General features: G+C 48.1%; 1 protein-coding gene across 1 annotated transcript in view; it reads left to right on the forward strand.

The window, feature by feature from the left end:
- NLRP13 (NLR family pyrin domain containing 13) overlaps positions 1–8,006 on the forward strand; it is a gene marked incomplete at both ends in the record, with an annotated part of 37,500 nt that extends 29,494 nt beyond the window's left edge. Inside the window, 6 exons of the mRNA XM_082711133.1 lie at positions 283–428; positions 1,794–1,961; positions 2,614–2,784; positions 4,150–4,320; positions 7,050–7,220; positions 7,832–8,006. Of these exons, the coding sequence (XP_082567259.1) occupies positions 283–428; positions 1,794–1,961; positions 2,614–2,784; positions 4,150–4,320; positions 7,050–7,220; positions 7,832–8,006 (1,002 nt within the window). The remainder of the gene's footprint in view (positions 1–282; positions 429–1,793; positions 1,962–2,613; positions 2,785–4,149; positions 4,321–7,049; positions 7,221–7,831) is intronic.
- Between the last annotated feature and the right edge of the window lie 7,506 nt (positions 8,007–15,512).

The raw sequence follows: 15,512 nt of genomic DNA on the forward strand, positions 1-15,512 counted from the left end.
ACTCAAGGGCTGAACATGTGAGGATCCTACCAATGGCCACCTCCCCTCCCTTACAGTGCTGCTTTCCTATGAGAAGGACGGTGAGGATTGTTGGAATAAAACATCTGGGACTTAAAGAACTAATACTTTTGCAGTCCCGGTTTTCCTGCCCAGTACACCGGTGAATTCCTTCACTTCCCATGGGTCTGGTTTTGTCTCCTGTAGGCCACGCTCTGGGCGTCAGGTGCAGTTCACCTCAGTAACCTTCTTTCTCTCTCCTAAATGACAAGCTCGCACTCCAAGATACATCAGTGGCAGGATGTTTGCTCCGTGTTTTGCCACGGGAATGTGAGGGAGCTGGACCTGAGCAACAGCAAGCTTAACGCTTCTTCCATGAAGAAACTCTGTTACGAACTGAGAAGCCCAAGATGCAAGCTCCAGAGACTGACGTAAGTGTGGCGCACCGTGTGCGAAATTCCAACAGGGAACGATCCGGCATTTCTCTCCTGGTTATTGCAGGGACGATCTCTTTTTCAGAAGGTAAGCTCGGGTGCTTGGGATAACAAACATGTTGGTATGCATTCAGGCGAAGACCTGGTACTCCGTCACGTGGTCTTGCACCCGTGAGAGGTGCGGGCACATGGACAGCCTTGCCCCCAGGACCTCTGCGCAAGGCTGCTGTTCTGAGCTGACTATGGAGGATTGGAAAGCTTGGAGGACATGGCTGGGACAAAGCACTTGAGAGGCGACTTTATGTGGGCCCCACATGAATTGTTGGGCCTTAAGGGAAGGTGGGGAGTTCGTGCTCGGGCATTTCTTCACTCAGTGGGTATTTAACGAGCATCTCCTCATTCTGCGGTTACCACCGGGAACGGAAAGGATAACTCCTGCCTGCAGGGGGCTGCCCGTGTAGGAGGAACACACTTAGATGGCCAGCGCAACGGAGGCGGCACTGAGGCCTCCCAGAGCAGGAGGAGATCTGTTCGGGGACTCGGCATGGAGGGGGGGGCTTTGTGCTGGGAGACAGAGAAAGCAGAAGGGCCTCACCTGTCTAAAAGGTGTTGGAGTAAAGACCTGCTCATGGGAGCTGACACATCGTTTTGGACTGAAACCCCTTGCGTGATGTAAGCTCACAGGCTCCACAGGTAGGGGCAATGGAGGTGGGCCTTGAAGAAGCCAGGGAAGAGCCACCTGACGGAGGACAGACCGGATGTTAGGGCTGGGGATGGTGTTGGGTCAGATGCTCTCAGGTCCACACCAACGAATTCTGTCCTCCTGTCCCTCTGCGATTCGGGGCTGCCCTGATGTCTGGAACCTGGATGTGTGCACTGCTGCCGGGAGCTTAGAGCAGAAGACCTGACAGCGGCAACCATCCTCGAACCTCCGTGTGTCATGGGAGCTGCGTCAGATGCACAGGACACAGCCTCAAATGTCCCTTTACCAGAACCTGGCGTCTGCATCCTCCCTACCCCCCCCCCCTGCTGCTTTGGTCTTATCACTTAGTCCTAAAGACGTGGAGAAAAAGAAGAGAAAACAAGAGAAGAGTGGTGCTCTCGTCAGACCTTTCTGGGTTGGGGGGGGTCACCCCCTGCCCAGAAGAGCGGGGGCTCCAGGGTTTTCTCTGGCAGACGCGGTGGGGGAGGGGATCGACTCCCGGTGCAACACATCCGGCCGGGCTTCAAGTTTCCGATTCCTCTTGGAGATGATATCCTTGAAGGAGGGGGTCCATGTGGGGGGACAGGGTGGGGGAGAAAGCAAGAGGAGGGTGTACCCCCTCCCATGAGGCCAGCCTCCTCACTTCCTGTTTTCCTCAGGTGCAAGTCGGTAAGTCCTGTGCGGGTTCTGAAGGAGCTTGTCCTCGTCCTACACGGCAACCAAAGGCTGACCCATCTGAACTTGAGCTCGAACAACCTGGGAATTCCTGTGTCCACCATGATCTTTAAAACCCTAAGACATTCCGCCTGCAACCTCCAGTATCTGTGGTAAATCTCTGGTCTTCCAGATCTGTCCCAGGGTCACCCCCAGATTCAGTGACGCACCGGGAGGGCAGGACTCGGCACAGCACCCAAAGGACGTAGGGAAAGAGGAGCGAAGGGGACAAGTGCGTGGGGTCAAGACAGTGCTTCCCGGGGCGCCTGGGTGGCTCAGTGGGTTAAGCCGCTGCCTTCGGCTCAGGTCATGATCTCAGGGTCCTGGGATCGAGTCCCACATCGGGCTCTCTGCTCAGCAGGGAGCCTGCTTCCTCCTCTCTCTGCCTGCCTCTCTGCCTACTTGTGATCTCTCTCTGTCAAATAAATAAATAAAATCTTTAAAAAAAAAAAACAGTGCTTCCCAAAACTTCAGGCCTACCACAGCCACCCAAGGGGCAGGTTAAAATGCAGGGTCCTGGGACCCACACCCTGAGAGCCCGCAGGTCTGCTGAGGGCCTAAGAGCCGGCGTTTCTAACAGGCTGCTCCGTGGTGCTGGGCTGGGTGCCACGGGGCCCTGACGGTGGCATGGACCTGGAGGCCGTCCTGCCTGGGGAGACGATGAGGAACAAGGAGAAATAAGCCTTCGTTTGTGGCGCAAGGGGGCCTCCAGACGAAGACCTCCCCTCCCTGGAGTAACTGCCTGTCTTGGGGCCCCTTTGGTAGGTTGGAGTCGTGTGGCCTCACCCCTCTGACGTGTTGTCATCTCTTTGTGGAGCTCCGCAAGAACTCGAGTGTGCGCTTCCTTAGCCTGGGGGACAATGATCTCTCAGGCACTGAGGAAAAGGGTCTGCAGGGGCCCTCCACAGTGTCAACATCATCCCTGCAGGAACTGTCGTAAGTCTTCCTGTCTTGTCAAAATTGTGTCTTTGCAAGGTTAAGTGGCAGGGTGGGGTGACAGTGGCAGCATGTCTGGGGGAGCCTTGGGGATCCCCTATTGTACTTAGTACCCCGCTGACACTGTCCCTATCTTCACTCTTTTCTTTTTTAAATTTTATTTATTTTTTATTTTTATTTTTTCAGTGTTTCAAGATTCATTGTTTATGCACCACACCCAGTGCTCTATGCAATCCGTGCTCTCCTTAGTACCCACCAGACTCCCCCAACCCTGCACCCTTCCCCTCCAAAACCCTCAGATTGTTTCTCAGAGCACAGTCTCTTGTGGTTCGTCTCCCCCTCCGATCCCCCCAACTCCCTTCTCCTCTCCATATCCCCATGACCTCTGTGTTATTCCTTTTGCCCCACAGTAAGTATTTTCACTCTTTTCCACTGTGTCCCTGGGGCTCCAACTCAGCCAGCTTTGCCCTCACCTTCATTGTGGCTGACTTACCTGCCAGTCTCTCCTAAACCCCGTGGTTTTATTTTTTATTTATTTTTTAATACTTTAACTTCTTATTTTAACATTTTAAAAACTTAAATTCAATTAGCGAACATATGGTACATTCAGATGTAGTGTCCAATAATTGATCAGTTGCATATATCACCTAGTGCTTGAAGATTTTGAGAGAAAGAGGGAACACAAGTGGGCAGGAGGGGAAGAGGGAGAAGCAGGCTCCCCATGGTGCAGGGAGTCTGACCTGGGGCTCAATCCCAGGACTCTGAGATCTTGAACTGAGTTAAGGCAGATGCTTAACTGACTGAGCCACCTAGGCGCCCAATTTCTTAAAAAGATTTTATTGTGCACTACCTCAAAATGCATGATGCACTGTGTGGCGGCTAACTTAATAGACAAAATGATTTTATTTGAGAGAAAGAGAGCACGGACAGGAGATGGGGTGGAGAGGGAAAGGCAGACTCCACAGTGAACACGGAAAACCCAGTGGTTTTAAGCTGAGGGGTGATCTTGTCCTCCAGGGGACGTTTGGCAATGTCTGGACACTACTTGTTTCTCACAGTTGGGAGAGGAGGACGCTACTGGCATCTAGTAGGTGGTGACCTACTATGATCATTATCCGTCAATGCCCTGGGGGGGGGGTGGGCAAAGAATGATCAAAGAATGATCTAGCCCAAAGGTCAGTAGGGCTGAGATTGAGAAGCCCTTACTCTGACCCACCGTTTTCTCCTTAAAACCTTTGTCCTTTATCCAGTTTAATCATTTCATGATGTTTGGGTCCCAGATGTGTGGCCCAAGGGACTGGGAGTTTGCGAAAGAAAGAGAAGTGGGCGCAGCTGGGGCTCACACTGCACTTGGACCTTCTACAGCCTGGAGAAATGCCAGCTGTCAGCGGCCGTCTACCGGGGCCTGGCATCGTGTCTCACCAGCACCCAGAGGATCACTCGACTGTGCCTGGGGTTTAACCCACTCCAGGATGACGGCGTGAGGCTCCTCTGCTCTTCCCTGACTCACCCCGAGTGCGCCTTACAGAGACTGGTGTAAGCTCCTCATGGTTCTGTTTCTGGAAGTGACTCCTTGGGGGTGGGCATGGGTAAAATAGTGGGTCCTTCATTTGGGACCTATTTATACCATTGACTCCTAACATGTGTTGTGCGGGGCGCCATTCTACACCCAGGCTCTGAGTAGTCCCGGATTTGCTGAATCAGTCTCTGTGGGTTGTGCCAAGGAATTCCATTTTAACAAGGATACCAGGAAATTACAGTCTGGTCAAGTGATGACTGAGCTCCTATCTCTAGACACCAGGCTGTGCACCAAGGTTGGGGTGGGGGACAAGACAGACACCCGCCTGTGTGGAGGAGGAGTGGGACACCAAACAACAAGACCAGGAGCTCTGCTGAAGAAAAATGAAGAGGAATGAATAGACAAGGAGTGTTGGGCTGGTGTCTTAGTAAGGTCTTCTCTCACCAAGCTATCAGAGGAGGTGACACGGAAGCCACCAGACGTTGGCTGAAGGAGCCACACACACAGAAGGAAGAGGAGGACAGAGGCCCCAAGACTGGCATGTGCTTGGAGTGTTGTAGGAGCAGCCAGACCACTAATAAGGCTGGGGTAACACGAGTGAGGGACATGACAGGCAGAGTTGAAGCTGGAGAGGCAGGATGAGGCCCCGAATATGTCCTGGCCATGAAGGAGTCTGTTGTGTTTGGAGGTGGAAACTTGTCTGAGGACCAGAGTTTGTACAGACATGCTCTGAAAGTTGACCCCGGCGGCAGGTGAAGGGTGAACTATAATGGAAGCAAAAATGGGGGCAGAAGCAAGCGCCTGTAGATCAGGCAAGATGATGACCATGAATTGAACAGAGTGAGGTGGTCGGGGTCTGGGGTATACTCAAAGCTGGGGCCAGGAGGACTTGCTGATGCAGTAATGTGGTTGAGGAGGGAAAGAACCCAAATGCCTCCAGATGATAGGTTTGGCTGCTGGGTGAAAGGTGGGGTCTTTTTCAGACATGGGGAAGACCTGGGAGGATGAGGTTTAGGCGTGAGGGGTTTGGTCTGGGATGCTGGAGCGTGAGATGCCTACTGACCAGCCACATAGCATGTTACCTGAGTGGGTATCTGCAGGACCCTAGGTTTCAAGGGGGTTGCTGGGTGGGGACGAGTCCACAGGCAATGGCAGGTATCAAGTGTGATCTCCTAGATGTTTCTTCTGTCAGCTGCACTCTGCTGCTCTCGGGAAGGTTTGGAATAGATGCAGATGGGTTTTCCAGGAACTGGATATTGTTCAGGTGAGTGAGTATGAAAGGGTAAGAAGGCCAAGGGGCTCATCTGAGGGGGTAAATGGTGAAAGACGGTGGAGTCTGAGCTACAGACCAGAAGATTGGCGCTCACTCGGCCCCGAGCCACAAAGAACCATGAACAGCTAATGAATACATATGTAATACGAACTAATATGTTATATAGGACTGTGACAGGTTACAGTAAGTTAATATGTATGCTAATTATAATTATGTTTATAGCAATATATTTTAATCTGTAATTATATTTAACATAGATACATGAATATAGACCAAAATGCAATATATAAATCATAAATGTAACTTATATGATTCATGATGTTACACAGTAACATACATGTCTTGCATGTCTAACATATCTATTCTGTAATCCTAAGTATTTTCTATGCCTACACATTGCATACATACTTACATACACCTAATGCTTACATGCGCTTGCTGTACTCTGTATCTCCTACAGTCTGTACTGCACACGTGCAGAGCACTGCTCTGAGCACCATGCGTCCCGGCCCATGGGATCGGCAGCACTGTGATGGGTGCTCGGGCTCCACCTTAGCGAGAGGTGAAGGCTGTGGGGGTAACGCCACAGGCCTGACGACCGTCGGTAGCAGCTGGGCACCAGTCCAGCCGCGTCTGATGGGCTTCGAAGCCCTGGGATCATCCCTAACTGCCTGAAGCTCATTTAAAATGTTTTCCCTTGTATTTTTTTATTTTTACTTAAAAAAAAAAAAACCCTCTCACATTAAACATTTCTGACATGTGAGAAGTCGCACGTGTTTACTGCACGAGTTGGTGCGATAGGGGAGAGCTATGCATCCTTGAGACCATCACCGCCATGAAGACCTAACACAAACCCATCACCTTCCAAAGTTCCCTCTTCTACCGTTCTTCTTAATTTTTTTTGATATCACTTAACACAGACTATTTACATAGAAAATGGTAAACCTTAGAGAACTCTAAGTCCACAATGTAGGATCATTCGTTGTAAGCGCGATGCTCTTGGGGGATCTTTGGAACTTGTGTTAATGAAACTTGACAGGCTTTGATCATTGCCTTTATTTTTAAAGATTTATGTATATGAGAGAGAATCCTCAAGCAGGTTCCCCGCAGAGTGTGGATCCCAGCAGAGGGCTCAGTCCCGGGAGCCTGAGATCAGGACCTGAGCCATAATCCAGAGCTGGGTGCTCACCCAACTGAGCACCCCCCCCACCCCTGCCGGTGCCCCAATCATCATCCTTCTATTGGTTTTCTTTCTTTTTTTGAGACCACCACTAAGGCCCAGAATGTTCTTGCTGTGCTCATTGCATAAATCTGGGAAAGGATAAGTAAGCACCACTACGTGGCCTATCCTGGATTGGGGTTCAAGGGGACCCCGTGATTGAACTCAGAGGTGGGGCCTGAGGCTCACATCCCCAGCGGCCTCGGTTCGGGCTGCCTTCCTGAGCATCTATCTCTGTGGCTCTCGCCCCGTAGGCTCTGGTTCTGCCAGCTCGGGGCCCCCAGCTGCAAGTACTTGTCAGATGCTCTCCTTGAGAACAAGAGTTTGACACATCTGAACCTGAGAAGGAATAGCCTGGGAGATGAGGGGGTGAAGCTTCTGTGTGAGGCCTTGAGCCGCCCGGACTGCCGTCTACAGAACCTGGAGTGAGTGCCTTTGCCTCTCTGTCCTTCAGGGGATGGGAAGAAAGTGTGTGACTTGACTTGAAAATGCCTGAGCTCCAGATGGGGCTGGAGTCCCAGGTATAGACGTGTGTGCTCACCAGAGGAGCTGCAGGTTCTCCTGTAGAGGGATAAGTGGGGGGGGGGGGGGGGTGCCTGCAGTGGGCAGTGAGGCTACTGGGATCACAGCTAAGGACCAACCACGGTGTGTGTTGGAGGTTCCCAAGGCCACTCTGTGGGTTTGATGATTCCCAGAGGACTTCGAGAATGTGGCATGCAGTCAGATTTGTGGCTGCCATCTATTTCAGTGAAAGGAGGAAAAGTAAAATCAGCAAAGGGGAGGATGCATGAGGTCAAGTCCAGAGGAAACCAGGTGCAAACTCTGCAGATGGCACGGGGAAGCGAGCCACATTGTCCTGTTGGCTGCGTCCTTTCTACCTGTAGATAGTCTCAGACCTCCTGACCAGCATCCTCCTCTTCCCAGGGCTCACTTTGGCATCTCTTTCCCTTGGAGGACTGTGATGTGGGCTGGGGTAGACAGAGAAAAGCCCGAGGATGCAAGGGTTATTCTTTCCCCCTTTCTGTTTGTTTCACAGTTTGTCGGGCTGTTCTTTAACAGCAGGGGGCTGTCAGGAGCTTGCTAATGCCCTCCGGCATAATCATAACATGAAAATTTTGGATCTCGGGAGCAATGATGTTCGGGATGATGGCGTGATACACCTGTGTGAGGCTCTGAAAGATCCGAGCTGTGCACTGAACACGCTTGGGTGAGCTGACGCAGTCCTCTTTGTGGGAAGCCCCCATCCTACTCTTGTATCTGGAGGGGATGACACACGCACACGGTCATCCCGGGGGTTCAAGGAGGCGAGGAACAAAGGACAAAGTTCTCTTGTTCAGAATCTCTTCTGCTTAACAGTGAGGTTCAAGTGCAGAAACAGAAGTTCATTCCGGTCACTCCCCACCCATGGTGTATTGTAGATATTCTTCGTTTCGGTCAGTACTTTTGGGATAGAAGGTGGGGGCTGGTGCACCGTGTTTCCTGCCCCGGAGTTTTTCCATCGAAGGGGGAGCCCGATTCTAACCATAAGGTGATGTGTTTGTTCAGCAAATTGAGATGGTTTCTACTCCAATAATAGGAGTTTTGGTTAAGTGTGGCTTTTGGTTAAGTGGTAGCTATTTTTCACATAGGTGCCATGTCTACTCACTCTCACAAAGTGCTTAGAGATCACACAGTCTTTCTCTGTGGAAATCCTGCCATTTCCATTAAATGGATGGACCTTGAGGACCTTATGCCCTTAATAAGTAAAATAAGTCAGAAGTTGTTTGTTTTTTCACCACATCCCTGTCCTTCAAGAAGGATCTTGAGGTTCAATATTCTTTATCCTATAGGTAAAGGAGAAGCTGTCATACTTATACAAGTAATTCGAGGTCCTATTTGTGCCTTAAGAATGGTAGTCTGGTTTTAAGCCCTCCCTCTCGAGGACCTTCTCTGGATATATAAATGAATAAAATGTTTGCAACAGTTATTGCCCAGTCTCTAATGACAAATGCCTTCCCGATATTTAGTTCACTTTCAGTCAGTTTCATTCTCCAGTGTTGTCGTTTTAACGATTTTTTTAAAGATTTTATTTATTTTTTGGAGAGAGGAGGAGAGAAAGCACAAGCAGTGGGGAGGGGCAGAGGGAGAAGCAGACCTCGCTGAGCAGGGAGCCCGATATGGGGCTCCGTTCCAGAACCCTGAGATCATGCCTGAGCCGAAGGCAGATGCTTAATCCACTGAGCCACCCGGGCACTCTGCCAATGTATAAGCTTTAAAGTAGGCACCCGAGTGTCTTATTTGTGTTCACAGGCTTCCACCTTTACCATCAGACCAGTGTTTCTCAACCCAACCTTGGGCTGGGTAGTCCTTGGCTGTGGGCTGTTCTGTGTGCTGTATGCTGCAGAACAGCAACCCTGACCTCCACCCTCCAGATGCCAATAGCCTCTCCCTCGTGTGCAGATATTGCTCAGTGTCCTCTGGTGGGGGGGCAGAGATCACCCCTCATTGGGAAATACTACTAGTAAAGGTACATGATGGAGGTCAATAATATGTAACATGGTGGTAAAGGCTAGACCAGAGACAGGACTCACTTGGGTGATGTTGGAACCATTTTTCTCTCGTGTCCTCCTCTTCCTGTCCACCAAATAGTGCCTTTACCTTGAAACATTCTCTGGATCCTACCCAACATCTTCCACATCTCCCAACATCTCCTAACATCTTCCTAAGGAAACCTTCTTTCCTTTTATTCTTGATGTATCAAAATTTCCATGTCTGGACACCTATCACATTTCTTTAGAGGCTTAGATGGAAATTTCCACTACCTTAAAGTGATATCACTGTCACTTTTGTCTTTGAACATATGGTTGGCTAGCTACTAGGAATACAGATTTTGTTGTGTTGAAATTAGGAACAAGATGAAAGTGTAAGGAAAGGGTTGTAGTCTTATTTTAGTCCTTTCAAAGATCTTATAAATTCACACCACTTTTGAGGGCTGAATATTGTTTTTTGATGGTTGGTCAGGCTAATGTTCTGTTTCCACACCTAGAAAATGAAGTTGAAGATATTGGCTACATATGATAGGACTGGTATAAGGATTAGTGAGTTATGTGTAAACATTTGGAGAAGTGTCTGGTGTGTGGTAAGCTCTCCACTAGAAGCCCGTTTGTTTTAACCACATACTTTTTCTTAGATCTGGTATCACTTCTAACTTCTCAGTCTTGGAGGACCATCTTTCATACTTCCTTCCCACCCACTCCTAGGTTGGAGAAATGCAATCTGATGCCTGCTTGCTGCCAGCATCTCTCCTCTGTTCTTGGAAGCAGTAAAAGCCTGGTTCACCTGAACCTTCTGCAGAATGACTTGGAGCCCAGTGGGGTTGGCATACTGTGGAAGGCCTTGAAAAAATCAACGTGCAAACTACAGAAACTTGGGTAATCCCCAGTGACTTTTACACTAGGAAGCACTAGCTGAGGGGGGGTAGGTTGGCTGATATTTTATTTTTTTATTATTATTTTTTTTTCTATATTTTAAAGCAAGCTTTGGGTTCAGCCTGCATTCGATTTCCTAGAGCAGTGCCAGCCAGCAGAACCTTTAATGATGGCGGAAGGAGTTTATACCTCCTGTCCAGTAGGGTAGCCAGTAGCAGCATGTGATAACTGGGCACTCGAAAGGGTGTTAGTGCAACCCAGGAACTGAGTTTTTTACTTTTCTCAGTTTAAATTGCAGTTTAAATGGCCCCACGTGGGTAGTGATATCCAGGGCAGCATGGTCCTACAAACATTTGGGAAGTGGAGGAGGCCCCTTGTTTTTCTCATGCTTGTACCTATTCAGTATTTCACTCAACGACATCCTCTTCAATGCTGACAAGTGTGCCATGGTTGATAGCAGAATGGTCATGAGGCTTGCCCTCATGGCTCTTCATTCTGCTCAGAGAGATGACCAATCTGAGATGGATAAAAGCAGTGTTGTCATGAATGCTGTGAGGAAAACTCTGGGCTGTGGTAGAAGAACAAGGGTAGTCAGAGCAATGACAGAAAGTGTGTCTTTTGTGGCGACATTGGTTCTTAAGTCCCAGGGAGGCTGGAAGGAGGAATCTATGTATCAAGAGGGACATCTGGACAGTGACAAGAGACAAAGAATAGAGTGTTCTAAGGAAGTTGGAGTAGCATGTATAAAGGCCCTGAGGTTGGACTACCAAGCTCTGTGTTGCTCCTCCAGGCATTGAAATAGAGTGTTGAATTATTCAGTAATCTGGAGATGAGGTCAGAAAGGTAAGCCATGGCTACCCCTTTAGCCCCTGGAAAAGACTTTAAACTGGGCACATTTTAGCAGAAATCCTCTTGGATTCCAAGGAATCTTGCCTAATTTGGGAAGTTGATCAAAAGCTATATTATTCAGGACTTTATATTATCAACTTCACATCTAAGTAATGCATTTTTAAAAGCATTCTCTCTATTTCTTACAGGCTCAAGAAAGAGTTGTACGACATAGTGAAGGGGGAGCTGGAGGAATTGCAAGAGAGAGGGTCCTTTCTAAGAGTCAAGTGTAAATGGGATTTCAATGACCTTGAGGATAAATGGTGGTGGTGACCCAATGAGGAGATGCCATGGCTTCACCATGGGAGGGTCTTGGATTAAAACCACCAGGAGATTGCTGAGGTGTCCCTGTTCATAGGGACAAATGAGCTGTGACCTCCAGAGTGCTCTACGCCATTTGTTGTAGGCAGCATATTAAACACCCAATCTCTAGAATCCTAGTCTAATTCCACATTTGCCCCCAAGACCCGACAATGGCTTTGCCTCAAATTTCCTTTTGTTTTTCTTGGTGTAATGTCTTTCTCAGATGTTAAGAGGATTCAATAAAGCAAAGGATATAAAAAAAAAATACCTTGAGAAAGCCTAAAGCCTCATTTACTGTGGATGGAGAGATGGGATGGATGTGACTCTAATTCCAGTTATCCTGCTGTGGATAAACCAGCCAGATGGAGCTCCAGAACCACTCCTAACGTGCAAATAGACCCAATTTTGGCTTTTGCATCTACCTTTCAATGACCTATGGCTGTGATAGAACTAATGTGTATTTAACCTACCTGCATACAGGACCCATGGATCCTACACAGCATATAATATGAAACTAATGTCATGCATGAGAATGGATGTGAGAATAGGAGCTTATTACAGTTTTCTCTCCTTTGCCTTATTCAGTAAGCAAAAGTCATCAGAAGTCTTAAGGAACAGTTGGATATTCATTTTATTTTGCATTTTGTAGCTTCTAAAACCTTTGTGGTATGTCTCAATCCTCATCAGAGCCCTGTAGGTGGGGGCATTCCTCCCTGATGAATTCAAAATCAAAGATATGGAAGGTGATCAGGGTATCTTCTCTGCCAGGTAAGTACGGGAAGGGAGGGAAAACTGAAGGGGGAGAAATCAGGGAGAGAGAGGAGCCATGAGCAACTCTGGACCCCAGGGAAACAAACTGAGGGTTTCAGAGGGGCTGGGGAATGGGGTATCCTGGTGATGGGGATTGAGCGGAGCATGTGATGTGATGAACGCTGGGTATTACATGTAACGAATGAATCATTGAACACCACATCAAAAACGAATGATGTTCTAGACAGTGACTAACTGAACATAAAGAAGATACTGAGGATGAATGTTTTACAACAGATCACAGAAATAGTAAGTCAAATAATGGAACTTGGAATCCATGTCTTCCATTTAGGAGCCAGCATGCATGAAGAAAGCCAGCAAGGTCTTCCAGTGAGTTGAATGCCTTGATCCTTCTATGTTCTTGCCATTAAATCCAAGTGAAACCTAGATCCCTGAAATTCTTCGTTCTCTTCCTGCTGCACTTTGGTCATTCATTGTAGATAAAAACTGGGACAGAGAGTGAGTGGGGAGAGGTTTATGGACTTAGAAAAACTTGAGGGAGAGACTTTTAAAAATGAAAGGTTTAGACTGCTTTAGATACAATGTCATGACTTCAGTTACTGCTGAGTAAAATGGTATCATGTCATTTCTGATAATCTGACAAACCACTTCTTAACCTCAATCCAAGATGACCCCACGTTCCTTGTTTCTTTATACCACAGGGATATTCCCCTGTGTTGGAGCTACAAATTCTCTATTACTGTTTTCATAATATTTTAGGAATTTATTCTAGAGTTCCTGAATTTGCCATGGAATTAATTCAATTACAGCAGAGGATCTTAACCCTTGGGTAGCCTAAGAGTGTTATTTTATTTCAAAGCTATGTAATGCCAAAGTGGCTTTCTAGGGCAATCAGTGATAAGTCCATCCATCCCCGCCCCAGGAAGGGGATTGAGGGTTCAGGAAAGGAAGAGATGGGACAGAAGGGATCTGTATGAGCTATGATGGCGGAGCTGCTTGCCCGGGCTCACTACGGGTTATGAAGCCCGCGACCCAGCAAGGAGAGATTCACACTAAGTGCAAGCCTGTGCTCATCTGGAAGACCTCCCCACCCACTCTTATTCCACACCTGCTACTTTCCCATCTTAAAAGTGTGAGTAGATGTGGCCAGGTCTAGGGAGTGGCTGGGGCAAGGCAGAGGTAGTGTGTAATTGAGGTTAGGAGCGGAGAGAATCCCTTTTGTGAGGTGATGGAGGAACTGTGTTGAGAAAAGGATCCCCTGAGTGGAATAGATTCTATGGAATGGCTTTTCATGATGGCACCATTGCTTCTTAGCAGTTTACCCTCGGAGCCGATTTTTCTCATTACAGCATGGGTCTAATAGCACCAATCTTGGGCTTTGCTAAAATTACACAAAATAACTTGCAAAATGCACCGTGTGAGTTAAACACCTGCAAATGTTGCTCTTTGGTTAGCAATCTCCTTCAACCCTGTCCTCTCTGGATCCTTCCTGCTCACGGGATGCTTCCTGGCTCAGTTCGTGGTCTGTACATCCTCCCCCCTCTTTTCTGTTGGCCTCTGCTTTGGAGGGACAGAGGTTTGAGAGTACAGGGGAGCTGTTGGAGCATCTTCTAGCGGGTGGGAGATGGATGTCCGCATAACATAAATGTATCTTAGGGACTGAGTTCTTTGGTTCTTCTGGCTGGTCTCTCTCTCAAAAACCCTGGCAGGATGTTATCCCTCTTCTCCACAGATGACATGAAGTGATTTTTCTCATTCTTTTTCTCCTGTGATGTTTGTGGTAAGGTGAACATAACAAATTCACTGTTTAGCCATTTTTTTTAAAGAAAGATTTTGACAGAGCAACAAGCAGGCAGAGCAGCAGGCAGAGAGAGAGGGAGAAGCAGACTCCCCACTACACACAGAGCCTGACATGGGGCTCGATCCCAGGATGCTGGCATCATGACCTGAGCCCAAGGCAGACACTTAACCACCTGAGCCCTCTGCCCAGGTGTCTCTCTTTAGCCATTTTTAAGTGGACAGTTCTGTGGCATTCAGGAGCTTCATACTGCTGCACAGCCCTCGCCACCATCCATCTATCCACGGACCTTTACCTTCCCAAACTGAAACTCCTTTCCCATTAAACACTAACTCCCAATTTCCCGTTCCCTGAGCCCCGGGCAACCACTGTTCTACTTTGTCTCTATGAATTTGACCATCCTAAGTACCTCATAAAAATGAGATCATACAGGGGTGCTTGAGTGGCTCAGTGGGTTAAGCCTCCACCTTTGGCTTGGGTCATGATCTCAGGGTCCTGGGATCAAGCCCCGCATCGGGCTTTCTGCTCAGCAGGGAGCCTGCTTCTCCCTTTGCCTCTACCCCCTGCTCATGCTCTCTCTCTTTCTCAAATGAATAACTATTTTTAAAAAAATTGAGATCATCTAGTAATTATCCCCTTGTTGGCTGACTTATTTCACTTAGCACAATATCTTCAAGGTTCATCTGTGACATGGCAGGTGTCAGAATTTCCTTGTTTTAAAGGCTGAATCTTACTTCGTCATGTGGACAGACCACACTGCGTTCATCCATTCTTCTGTCAGCGGCCACTTGAGTTGATTTTATTCATCTTGAGTCCTAAATTGATGGCATGGGGACCCAGAAATGAAATACTCCTTAAGCTTTCCTTCCACTTCCCCTCCCCATCTTCGTTTACGGGGCTGGAGGCCTTCATTTGGAGGAAGGGAAAGAAGAATGGAGAGTCTTAGCTGGAGGCTGCAACAGGAAGAGGAGGACCAGAGGGGAATCTGGGGAACCATAGGGGAGACATGATGGGTCATGCAGGGATGTAAGATTAGCAATGCCAGAGAAATGAACCCAAGCTTGGAAGGAGGCAAGAGAGAATTACTAAGGTGTTCCTCTGGGGGCGGTGCTGCCCTTGCAGCTTTTGCTGACGGAGTAATTGCAGAGGCCGACTTGTAGAGTCTTCTCTGGGGCTCACATACTGTTTAATCTTATGCTTCTACTTTTTCAGTGTATTCCACTGAACAAGCATGACTCAAGACAGAATCATAAGGCATCGTTTTAGCACGACTATTCAGATTTACTCTCTGGTGTGAAATCTTTTGCTGCACCTGGTTAAGTACTTGTTCTGGGCCATTTCTTTATCATGTAATAGTCTTGGTGTTAATAATTTAACAATCCAGCCCTGTGCCATAAAACTCAATTTGAGCTTCACGCCCTCTTGAACTAGGAGTTGGAAGCCATGAATCCTGAGAAGAGGTGTGTTCAGAAAGAGGTAAGGTCAAGGAGTGGGGAAAATCATTATTTGACTGGCAGGGTGACAGACTCAGGATCTGCACCACCCAATCC

Source organism: Mustela nivalis (genome assembly GCF_964662115.1).
Source record: "Mustela nivalis genome assembly, chromosome: 18".
NCBI classification, from domain to species: domain Eukaryota; kingdom Metazoa; phylum Chordata; class Mammalia; order Carnivora; family Mustelidae; genus Mustela; species Mustela nivalis.